This window comes from Lithobates pipiens, unplaced genomic scaffold, assembly GCF_037356315.1.
Source record: "Lithobates pipiens isolate NorthernLeopardFrog02 unplaced genomic scaffold, aLitPip1_a1.2 Scaffold_1, whole genome shotgun sequence".
Classification (NCBI taxonomy): Eukaryota; Metazoa; Chordata; class Amphibia; order Anura; family Ranidae; genus Lithobates; species Lithobates pipiens.
Window position 1 is genome coordinate 155,113,349 of NW_027507685.1, and position 12,931 is coordinate 155,126,279.

The 12,931-nt window shown below is 45.2% G+C and overlaps 1 protein-coding gene across 3 annotated transcripts in view; it reads right to left on the reverse strand.

The window, feature by feature from the left end:
- Positions 1-1,987: 1,987 nt before the first annotated feature.
- Positions 1,988-12,931, reverse strand: part of URM1 (ubiquitin related modifier 1) — a 35,471-nt gene continuing 24,527 nt past the window's right edge. For all 3 annotated transcript variants that reach the window (XM_077478733.1, XM_077478734.1, XM_077478731.1), the window contains 3 exons: positions 7,957-8,038; positions 7,547-7,595; positions 1,988-2,761 (listed from right to left, as the gene is read on the reverse strand). In XM_077478733.1, the coding sequence (XP_077334859.1) occupies positions 2,693-2,761; positions 7,547-7,595; positions 7,957-8,038 (200 nt within the window). In that variant the 3' untranslated portion in view covers positions 1,988-2,692. The remainder of the gene's footprint in view (positions 2,762-7,546; positions 7,596-7,956; positions 8,039-12,931) is intronic.

Below are 12,931 nucleotides of genomic sequence, written 5' to 3' on the forward strand. Positions count from 1 at the left end.
GTTCATACAAGACAGCCCAAGAATTTATAGGAACTGAAGGCTTTTTGCCAAGAGGAATGGGAAGCTTTACCATCTGAGAAGATAAAGAGCCTCATCCACAAATACCACAAAAGATTTCAAGCTGTTATTAATGGTAAAGGGGGCAATATACTGTATTAAGAAGGGGGGTATGCAAACTTTTGATCAGGGTCATTTGGGTAGTTTCTGTTGCCATTATGATTTAAAAAGAGTAAACACAGTTGATTGATAATAAATGGCTTCAGCCAAACACTAACCATGAGTGAAAGAAAAGTTTTTGTGTTATCATTCATATTCTCTGAAAAATTGCCAGTAAACTTATGAGCACAACTGTACAGGCGTGCAAATGTGAATAGACATGCTCATACACACAGCTGCTTGCATTGTCCTATAGACACAACAGACACCTGTATTCAGATTCTTAAAACTAAAAAAACTAAAAAAATAAAAAATAAAAAGCTACAAGAGCAGAATTTTTTTTACTTGTGGGCAAATGTCCTAATGAATATAATTAACAGAAACTGGAGCAAAAATGGAGTGGATGCCCACAGCAGGCAGACACCTAGTTTTAACATGTTAAACTTAAAGTATTAAACTAGTTTTAAACTTCTCCAGAGCCTCTCCCATCCTCTGGAATTCCCTGCCCCGGTATATCCGATCAACCCCTAAACTGTCCACCTTTAGGAGATTCCTGAAAACTCACTTATTCAGGGAAGCCTATCCCACACCCACCTAACAACCCCATCAAATCATTCCCCGCATCTATTACCTTTTGTACCACCACCCCCTCCCTTTAGAATGTAAGCTCTACGGGCCGGGCCCTCCTGTCCCTTCTGTATTTAACTGTACTGTAATTGTGATATCTCCCCTCTACACTGTAAAGCACTGCGCAAACTGTTGGTGCTATATCAATCGTGAATGATAATAATAATAAAGTGTATGTAAACCTGATCACTAAAATCTCACATAAGGCCTCGTTCTGACGGGGCGTATCAATGCATACCCGATGCAAGGGCCATAATTACCTGCACAGGATGCACAGGTGTTCTGTGCCTTCCTAGGCATGCAGTCCCATTGATGTCAATTGGGGTGCAATGGCTTCACAGAGTCAGCTGCTGCTACCATTCAGACATCCATGTGGGTGTGGGTACACGGCCTCAAACGCAGACAGGGAGTTCGGAGACACACACCTGCACTCATACAAATGTAATATTGGGAGTGGTGGCTGTGTCTGTGCAGGCTCTGCATCCCAATTGACATTGATAGGGCTGCCTGCATGGGATGCACAGAAAACCTATGCATCTCATGAAGGTAAACATGGCACCACTATCATGTGGCGCTGCTGTCTCAAGCCTTCTCTCCTCTTCTGTTTACATCCAATGGGGTATTTCCTTGGGTGGATGTTTCCAATTGGCTAGCCAACAGTGGGGTCTTCCCAGGGTCCAAAAGAGGTGTGATGTCAGTGCAAGTGGACTGTCAGGGACCAGTCGGCGATGGAGCATCTACAGCAATGGATTAATGGTCTCCCGCACCCAGAAAGGGTGCTGCCAAGAGACCTTGACCATAACTTGCTTTACCAGGTAAGAAATAGATAAATCCTTGCAGGATGTTTTAGCGAGCGGTGGAAAAGGGTTCATAATTTGCCCAGAATGGGGCTTTAAGGTTAATTCACAAGTCATTTTAATGTTTAAATATCATTCAAATAATACGTTTTGATCCTGCAATGAGGAAACTTGTATAGGCACTTGCTGTTACGGGGTGACTACACAATCTTACAGACTCTTAATTATGCTTCTACATTGTCCCTTTGTTACACATGGCTCCAGTAAAGACATTAAGTGGCTGTGCCAATACACATTGTAAAGGCATGTGCTGTTATCACCATCTGGAAGCCCGTCAGAAAGCCACTGCTGAAGGAAGTGGCTGATAAGGAGCTGCAAGAGATCAGCAGCACTAAGATGCAACCATGGATGAAAAAATGTGGAAACCTTTTTATTAAGAAAACATTGCAATTGTTTATGATACACAGTGCTTTAGCAAACCTAATAGCATCCAGTTATTGTTTATACCGACTTAAAATAGGTGACTGCTAGACTTCTAATGAGCCTTGGGAGACCTCATGAGCACTTGCTCACTATTGTATTTTGACCTCAAGACCGATACGGCTCACAGTGCTTTGTGTCACTTTCATTCCTTGAAAAGGGAGAAGATGGTTTTCTTTTGTCATAGCAGCAGAATAGGGAAAAGCATATTGGTTGCTGGGAAGGAAACAGAGACACTTCATATAGGACCACAATAGCTGATCCCACGTGTGTAGGTAAAGAGTAGCATATATCAATCTGATTTCGGGAGGAAACATGCCATACTAACACAATATTTTTAAAGGAAGCACAAAAAAGGCAATTGGTCGGAGGCAGTTCAAAATGTGACATAAGGATGCAAGTGACATACTATATAAGGCCGCCAGTAAATGAGATGTCCCAGATGTCACCAAACGGATGGCTCTGACCTATTCACACAGCAGCTGCCCTGGTGGTGTGGTATGTAGACATGTCCTTTTCAGAATTGAAGTCACTTTACAAGGAACCGCCACTGGAGCTGATGAAGACACCGTGAAAATCCCCTCCCCACTTGGAACATCATGATTGGATTAAACCAAATCACAAGGTCTTCACTATCCTCCGTGTAATGTGGAGATGAATATAATGTTGTCTTGGTCTTGCAGTTTGTAATCCAGCTCACCCTGCAGACAGAATGACCTATATATGAGGGTGGTATAGGAAGAATAACAGCAAAGACATCACCAACGTTCACATAGAACTTCACACAGCTATTGGCTGATTGCTTATTATACAGCGATTTCAGTTTGGGTATCCAAATGGACCTAAACCCTGATGTTGGCATAAAAGTCTTGCTGGGGTAATAAATAAAAAGTAACACAATATTCTCTCCAGTGATGCTTTGAAGAGCAGTCTGTGAATTAGTGAATGTAATAAGTATCAGTGAGGTGCTGGATTCAGATCATCAGATTAGTCAGAATGTAATATGGAACTATGGCTCTGGTGAGGAAGTTCGGGGTGTCCATCGAACAGGGGGCCTAGCTTCAAAGATTCACATGTACAGTCCAATGAGAGCACCAACCAGTCTAAGAGTAGAAAACACTTTGATAATAGTATCTGTTCAAAAATGACAACACAGAACAGCCACTGCATTTCAGGGGCTCAGAAACGAGAGACCACCCCCTTCTTAATGGTTTAAAGTGGTTCTAGAGGCTCAAGGTTTTTTGCCCACATGCATGAAGGTAAAAACCATCCCTGAGCCTGATTTTTCTCCAACGATATGCAGGGGAGCCTAGGCTCTGCTGGGTCTCTCCCTCCTCATTGGCTGAGACAGCAGCAAGAGCCATTGGTTCCCACTGCTGTCAATCACAGCCAGTAAGCCAATGAGGAGCGAGAGGGGTGGGGCCAAGCCACGGCTGTGTGTGAATGGACACGCAGAGCAGAGGCTCAGGAGCGCCTGCTCAGGTGCCCCTATTGCAAGCTACTTGCTACGGGGGCACTTGACAGAAGGGAGGGCCGGCAGGGGACCCAAGAAGAGAAGAATCAGGGCTGCTCTGTGCAAAACCACTGCACAGAGCGGGTAAGTATGACCTGTTTGTTATTTAAAAAAATAAAATAAAATTGATTGCCTTTATTATCACTTTAAACATTGGTAATCAAAAGAACTCAAAAATTCTATGAATCACCACGAGTAAATTGTTTGCTGCATAGGCTTTAGCCAGAAATCAAATAACCAGCCAAACCCAGAAGTTCTTTTGATTACCACGTATGTTAAAGCTCTGAAGAAGAAGATCTCTAAGCCCCCAAAATGCGCCAGATGTTCTGTGTCGCTGTTTGTGAACCAATACTGCTATTAAATGTTTTGTAATGTTTGGAGCTCTCATCTGACTTTGTATATGAGAACTAGCAAATGTTCTTCTACATAAATGGCCTGTAGAAGGAGTCCACTTTTCATTTGCTCTAAAGGGTAGCACGTGATATACACTTTAACTTCAGATTCATCCTTTTCTCCCTTTAATGTAGTTAATTGACAGCCAGAATGTGATACAAGTGTCCCCATGTGCCACCACTTACCTTTTATTATTGTTACCATAGCCCAGTTGCCCCCAAAATCTAGGCGCTCTGCGATATGCAAATCTTAACTTTTGCTGAGAAAGTCAAAGACTGGCCTGTCCTACAATATAACTTTTGCTTCATTATGGATGAGAAAAGTTTTACTTTAAGATCAAATTCAAATGATAGTTGCTGCCATTTGTTTTTGACCATGTGTGCTCTGGGCTGCTTATCCATACCCTTGCTTTACTACCTGGAACAAGCATGCGCATATATTGTGTGTCTCGACACATCCTTGTCCCGGGCCTGAAGTACGGAGGACAAGCCCCGGAACCTGCAGCAACAAAGCAAGCAGCTCCAATAGTCCAATGTGGACAGATTCCCTTTGTCTTGCAGAAACTATGCAAAACATTACAAATGAAGCAAATGCATGAAAGGGGCTTTACAGGCCTACACAACAATGATTTTGTTAATGTGGGTTGTTTTCACGAGCAGGGGGAGTGAAAGCCTCATTGTGTTGTCTTCCTATGCGGCTCACAATGTAAAGTCAATGGGAGGCCTTTCTGCCCTTGACATACACTGTAAACCATAGGAAGGAGCGTGTGCTGAGGCTTGTACTGGCCCGCCTCTTGCAAGGCTGCATAGGAATATGGAAATATTTCCTAGTTCACAAATACGGATAAAAGGAAAATCGTATTTTTGCTAGAATTATTTTTAGGTAAATTTTAACAAATTAGTGTCTTTTTATTATTTTTATTTTATTACCAGCAAAAGGCTAAAATTGTCCAGGGAGAATGTGCTTCTATGGGACAGTGTGCTTCTCCCCGGCTTTTCATATTAACCACTTTCAGACTGGACCAATTTGCTGGTCAAAGACCAGACCACTTTTTGCGATTTGGCACTGCGTCGCTTTAACTGACAATTGCGCGGTCGTGCGACGTGGCTCCCAAACAAAATTGACGTCCTTTTTTTCCCACAAATAGAGCTTTCTTTTGGTGGTATTTGATCACCCCTGCGGTTTTTATTTTTTGCGCTATAAACAAAAATAGAGCGACAATTTTGAAAAAAACGCATTATTTTTTACTTTTTGTTATAATAAATATCCCCCAAAAATATATAAAAAAAAATTTTTTCCCCTCAGTTTAGGCCGATACGTATTCTTCTACATATTTTTGGTAAAAAAATCGCAATAAGCGATTATTGATTGGTTTGCGCAAAAGTTATAGCGTTTACAAAATAGGGATAGTTTTATAGCATTTTTATTAATCATTTTTTATTGTTTTTTTTTTTACTAGTAATGGCGGCGATCTGCGATTTTTATTGTGACTGCGACATTGTGGGGGACCCATCGGACATTTTTGACACATTTTTGGGACCATTGTCATTTATACAGTAATCACTGCTATATAAATGCAGTGATTCCTGTGTAAATGACACTGGCAGTGAAAGGGTTAACCAGTGGGTGGCAGTGTAGGGGTTAAGTGTTCCTAGGGGTGTGTTACTAACTGTGGGGGGGTTGGGCTTTCATTTAGTGTACACTGATCTCTGCTCCAATCACATGGAGCAGAGATCAGCGTCACTAGTTGCTAGGCAGAATGGAAAAATGTTGTTTACACAGCATTTCCTCCATTCGGCCGCTCCGTGAGACGATCGCGGGGATGCCCGCGGCGATCGAGTCCGCGGGTCCCGCGACCGGACTCACGGGGGTCCCGACCAGCGCGAGTGACAGAGAGAGAGAGGGACAGTGAGAGTAAGAGTGAAATAGAGAGAGGGGGCAGTGAGAGTAAGAGTGAGAGAGACAGAGAGAGAGAGAGGGGGGGCAGAGAGAGAGAGAGGGGGGGCAGCGAGAGTAAGAGTGAGAGAGAGAGAGAGAGGGACGGGGGAGAGAGAGAGAGAGAGAGAGAGAGGGGGACAGTGAGAGTGTGTGAGAAAGAGAGAGAGAGCGCAAGGGACAGTGAGAGAGAGAGAGAGAGAGGGGGAGAGAGAGAGGGAGTGTGAGAGAGAGAGGGTGGACAGTATGAGAGAGAGAGGGGGGGGACAGTGTGTGAGAAAGAAAGAGAGGGGGGACAGTGTGAGAGAGAGAGGGGGGACAGTGTGAGAGAGAGAGGGGGGATAGTGTGAGAGAGAGAGGGGGGACAGTGTGAGAGAGAGAGAGAGAGAGGGGGGGCAGTGTGAGAGAGAGAGAGGGAGTGTGAGAGAGAGAGAGAAAGGGGGACAGTGTGAGAGAGAGGGGGGGGACAGTGTGAGAGAGAGAGAGGGGGGACAGTGTGAGAGAGAGAGGGGGGACAGTGTGAGAGAGAGAGGGGGGACAGTGTGAGAGAGAGAGAGAGAGGGGGGGACAGTGTGAGAGAGAGAGAGGGGGACAGTGTGAGAGAGAGAGGGGGGGGCAGTGTGAGAGAGGGGGGGGACAGTGTGAGAGAAAGAGAGGGGGGGCAGTGTGAGAGAAAGAGAGGGGGGGACAGTGTGAGAGAGAGGGGGGGGGGACAGTGTGAGAGAGAGGGGGGGCAGTGAGAGAGAGCGAGGGGGGGCAGTGAGAGAGAGGGGGGACAGTGAGAGAGAGGGGGGACAGTGAGAGAGAGGGGGGACAGTGAGAGAGAGGGGGGACAGTGAAAGAGAAGGGAGCAGTGAGAGAGAGGGGGGGCAGTGTGAGAGAGGGGGCGACAGTGAGAGAGAGAGAGAGAGAGGGGGGGACAGTGAGAGAGAGGGGGGGACGACAGTGAGAGAGAGAGAGAGAGAGAGAGGGGGGCGACAGTGAGAGAGAGAGAGAGGGGGGCGACAGTGAGAGAGAGAGAGAGAGGGGGACGACAGTGAGAGAGAGAGAGGGGGACGACAGTGAGAGAGAGAGAGGGGGACGACAGTGAGAGAGAGAGAGGGGGACGACAGTGAGAGAGAGAGAGGGGGACGACAGTGAGAGAGAGAGAGGGGGACGACAGTGAGAGAGAGAGAGGGGGACACATTTTTTTTTTAAAGTCAGCAGCTACAAATACTGCAACTGCTGACTTTTAAAATATGAACACTTACCTGTCCAGGGCACCCACGATGTCGGAACCCGAAGCCGATCTGTTGCTCGGCTCTCGGGTGCTGCTTCTGCCATCTTCGGTAAGGGAATCAGGAAATTAAGCCTTTTGAATTCATTTCCTGGTTCCCTACTGCGCGTGCGCGAGTTGCACTGCATAATCCGGATGGTCCCTGCTGTCTCTGGGATCCGTGTTTTTCCCAGCAGACAGCGGGGGGGCGGGTTGTTTTGGGGGGTGGGGGAAGAGGCGCAGGAGTCTATGCCTGGAAGTGGGTGCAAATACCTGTATTATATTGGGGGGGGGGGTTCCGAAAAGCGGAGGTTCCATTTTTGTGTGAACCTCCGCTTTAAGAGTTTACCTGTGCATGAAAATAAGAGACGTACGTATTTATTTGCTTACCATCAGTTCCCAGTCTGCATCATTAACCAAAACCAGAATCCCCGGCCTCCTAAAAGAACAGAAAGACACCCATCACATTTCAAAATGGAGAGAGGACACGTCTTGGTTTGAAGATGCTAAACATCACATTATCAAAATCAAAAATGACCCTATACAAAGTCCCCCTGACACGGAGATACTTGTGTGGCAAATACTTGTGTTCTGTGTTATTTTCAGGAATAATTACAGCCTTTTATGGTACTGATAGTATAATTCAGCTAATAAGTAGCACATTTTGTTAATGCAGCGATTGATATACCAGTGCCCGCTGGTATCAGATACCAGTGCACTAGTGTTGGTACAGCCTTACACTCATTGAAAGGCTTCCTCGCACCCAGAAAGCTCACTCTATAATAATACACAATACTTACACTGTATCTCCTTGAATAAACAGCTCAGGACGTTCCTTCAGCAAATTTTCTTTGATCCACACCAACAAATGTTTGATGTCCCCTGACAAAAGCAAAAAAGTACAGTTATGTGACAGTCATTTAGGTTCATGAAGACCATGTAAGGGGTACTATGGGAAAAGGCATAATCTGCTGATCTGTGGATAAGATGGGTCCTTTACAGCCCCCCGTATAATTAAAGCTAAACTCCGGAATAAGCTAATCTTGTCTAAATACATTCATCATGTGTAACTACAAAAATGAGAAGACAGGAAGGCACAAACACCTAGTGCATTACCGCAAAAACTTTTATTTGAGCAAATAACATGGATAAAAATGGGATACTTACAAAAGTGCAACTGGTAAAAACATATAGACCACAAGAAGCCATATAGTGTAAGGTATGTGTACTCCAATTGTATCCCGTTGTATAGCCAAATGGATGCATTTTGGGGGCACAACCCCTTCCTCAGAGCTGAACTAGAGTTCAGCTCTAAATAAGGGGGTGATCCCCCAAAACCCACATTAATCTTCTTGATCCCCTTCAGTCTGGATTTCACCCTCAACACTGCATCAAAACTGCTCGTTTAAAACTCACAAACAACCTACTAACAGCAAAATCCAATGGACACTATTCTGTACTCATACTCTTGAACTTCTCTGCTGCCTTTGATACAGCTGACCACCCCTTCCTCCTCAAAAGACTCTACTCCTTTGGTCTCTGTAACTGTGCTCTTCACTGGCTCTCATTCTACCTATCCCACCACACCATATTTCCTCCCCCATGTGTCCCTTCCCCTAATTTCTCTGCCAAGAGCAATGACTTAACTATCAACCCATCCCCACATGCCAGGGTGCTGGGTGTAATCCTTGACTCTGAACTCTCCTTTCGGCCCCATATCCAATCACTGTCCAAAGCTTGCCTCCTCAACATCTCCAAAATACACCCCTTCCTAACCAATGACACCACAATGCTCATAATCCACTCTGATTATCTCTTACCTCCACTACTGCAAGTCCCTCCTCATTGGCTTACCTTCACATAGTCCATCCCCCTTTAGTCCATCATGAATGCTGCTGCCAGACTCTACCACCTTACCAATCGCTGTGTGTCTGCTACACCTCTCTGCCAATCCCTCCATTGGCTGCCACTCACCCAACAAATTAAATTAAAAATACCAACAACAACTTACAAGCCATCCAGAACTTGGCCCCCCAGCTACATCATTAACCTAGTTTCAAAATACCAATCTAAGGACGGGTTTATATAACATGACATGTGAGTGTGACCATCTCTCAATGGAGCCAGTTCACATATGTCCGGGGAAGGCAGTGCCAATTCTAAAACAGTCCTTTGCATTTTTGGGTCTGGTTCAGGTAAGAATTCAGGCAAAAATTTGGGCCTGAATCACACCCGAACCGGTGAACAGGAATGCACTGGAACCCATGCTGAAAACCGTGGCTGAACTTATGTGGACATGGTCCAAATTGTTCCTTTCATTCCTTCCAAGACCCCCTGCTCTCTAGTTCCCTTGTCATCTCCTCCCATGCTCGCCTCCGGGACTTCTCATAAGCCTCTCCTGCTGCCATCAGCTAGACCAGCAATAACATCCACCCTCTGCTGTGGCTACTGGGACTTGCCTGGTCCTACTAGATAAGCAGTTAGATCAAAACATAGATCTACAAGGTTGCTTGCAGAAAAGCCATAGATTTCTTGAACAAGCCAGAGGGACTCAAAGAACACCTTAAAAGAGAAGTATGGGTTTGGGGTTTTTTCCTCCATCATACTTACCTAGGTGGATGCAGCATTTGTCCGATGCTGCATCTGACCCCCGGCGCCTCTATACTGAGACCAGAGCCACCAAACATCGCAGATGGCTCGGTTCTCACAGCTCCCCGAGCAGAGAGCTGTTGACTGTCAATCCGTATCTCTCCACTCTGCTACTCCTCACTCACTGGAGCTCTGAGCTGTGGAGGGGCGAGGAGTGGCTGTCTCAGGCACTGAGCGGCTTGCCGAGAGCCTGAGATTGGAGTCAGTCCAGGCACCTGGCGGATCCAGACTTCATTGTCAGGATGACACGGTGCCTGGACTGATTTCTGTGACGTCAGCAGAGCGTGGACTTCAGTCAACTCTCTGCTGAAACCGGGTCACAGGAGTGTAAAATGAATTGCACTCATGTGATCCATAGAAGTCCAGCCAAAACAAGCTTTGTCTGGACTTCCCCTTTAAAGTGCCTTCTTCTCATTAAGGTTCAATAAACATTTCTCTTCTGTAAGCAACCTCTTAAACACATTTTTTTGGCACATTACTGATTTAGTTTCACTTGAATACTGGGCCCTGACCGTATCGACTTCATAGCCAACTGCCATACCACTGTCCAATAAGACTGCCTCCAGTTGCCAAACCTCACTCTCATTGGACAGGGAGATAGCAGCTCATCTAGCTTAGCCATTAAGTCAGGTCCAGAAACAAAGTCAAACTAAATCACGAAGGGCCATCCAAATGGCTATTTTGGCCTATAAAAGGTATTAGTGGACACTTCCACAACAGAACGCGGTGCGGGAAAGGCGAGTTCCGAGCGCGTTTACCACACTGGGTCCAAAACGTGCTGCCTCTGTGATATGCTGTGGATGCCATTACATTGTTAAGGACACCCCAAATGTAGATAAAAAAACGCAGCGTGTTTGCAGGCACTGCACTGCATTGTACCGCAGTATCGTGTAATTTGGTGCAGCGTGTTTTTCAAAAGTAGGGCATGGATTACTTTTTGTGTGATTCAGTGCACCGCAGGATAACACACAGGAAATTTACAAATTGAGGTCTGTCGGTACAGACTATAGGGAGAGTACCTGGATTGAACCAGCTACAGGGGCGAGTCCAAAGGGTGGTGATAAATAGTGAGTACTCAGAATGGTCCGGTGTGGTAAGTGGGGTCACCCAAGGATCTGTTCTGGGCCCAATTCTGTTTCATTTATTCATAAACGATATAGAGAATGGGATAGATAGTTCAATCTCAGTATTTGCAGATGATACAAAGTTAAGCAGGGCAATTACTTCTGCGTGGGATGTGGAAACCTTACAAGAAGACCTAAATAAAATAATGAGGTGGGCAACTACATGGCAAATGAGGTTTAATGTTGAAAAATTTAAAATAATGCATTTGGGTGCTAAAATAAAAAAAACAAACGCAGATTACTCTTTAGGGGGAGAACTTCCAGGGAGAATATAAGATGGAAAATGACCTGGGGGTCCCAGTAGATGATGAGATCAGCAATGGCATGCAATGCCAAGCTGCTGCAAGTAAAGCCTGCAGAATATTGGCATGCATTAAAAAGGGATTCGCTCCAAAGATAAAAATGATAATTTTCCCACTCTACAAGACTCTGGTCCGGCCACACCTGGAGTATGCCGTCCAGTTCTGGGCACCGGTCCGCAGAAAGGATGTGCTGGAACTGGAGAGAGTCCAGAGAAGGGCAAAAAAACGAATTAGGGGACTGAAGGAACTCAGTTATAGGGAAAGGCTACAAGCACTGAACTTATTTTCTCTGGAGAGGAGATGCTTGAGAGGGGATATGATAGCCCCCAGATAGTCACCAGAACAGGAATAGAAGGGAAATATTCCAAAGGGGGCACTTTTTCCACTGACAAATGTCCAATAGGTGATTTTTCTCATCTTACAAAGATATCCCCTTACTTCCTGTTGAGTCTACAAGACAGGGAGTGAAGGGAAATCTCTGTAATGAGACACCGATGGCAACAATGACTGTTTTAAAGCGGTTTTGTACTGAAAATTGAAAGTTAATCTTATCCAAATTGCTTTGGACCATAGATTCATATATGACCATTTAAATAAAATAATATCCAGTAATTACCTTTTAAATGTAATGTTTACAACGACTTCCGGGCTCTCCTCCCGTGGGAGTAGGCGTGTTTATCGCCTTTCCCCTGCTTCGCAATGATCCCTGGGAACTTTTTTAGTTATTTCCCAAGAATCCGTGGGGGACACAGTCATGCCGAAATCTTGTGAGATTTCGGAAGGAGGACGCCGGTCACATTTCTTTGTTCTCTTATTGTTACTTTCGTTGCCATCACAACAGGGCGGGAACTTCCGAGGACGCCGCCCGTTTTGATGGCAACCAGAAACTTTTACAGCGCTGCTCACTGCCATCAATGAGCATGCGCGGAATGGAGCGATGGATGCTGGGAGCACAGCGTCATCGCATCCAGGAAGGAAATGCTTGTGGGCTTCAAACGCCCACACTGAAAATGGAAACCGGCGGCCTGAATTTTTAAAAGTTTTCCTTACCAATGAAATCGTCAAGACGGGGGTTAAAAAGACGCCGATCGTGACTACAAAGACACCTTACGAATCGCCCACCAGTGACACAGGTAAAAAAAAAAAAAAAATTTGGCAGCGGAATCCCGCTTTAATCATTCCCTACTCTATTAAAAAAAAAAAAAAATTGCTTTTAGATGTACTTTAAATATTTTTTTTTTGTTGCTAACTTTCAAATATTTGACAATAGTCATGTTTGATATCTTTCATAAACAGTCACTCACACCCTTCCGGGCTCCTCTGGCGACAGGTTTTATGCTCTTCCTATAGCCTACTAGAGAGTACTAGATAGAGGTCGACCGATATGGGTTTTTCTCTGGCCGATGCCGATGCCGATATTTAGAAATCATGGCGGCCGATAGCCGATATATGATGCCGATTTTTTTGGGCCGATATGTTAGGCCGATTTTATTTTATTTTATTTATTTATTTTTAATCCCCCTTGATCTAACACAACTTTACCACTGGGGCGTTTTAAGGTGCTTTGGGCTAAAAATAGCGCCTGTAAAGTGCCTGTAAAATGGCTCCCCTGCAGTCTGTGTGAAAGACAGAGTGCTTTCACACGGAGGCGATGCGCTGGCAGGATCTTAAAAAAAAGTCCTGCAAGCAGCACGTTTGGA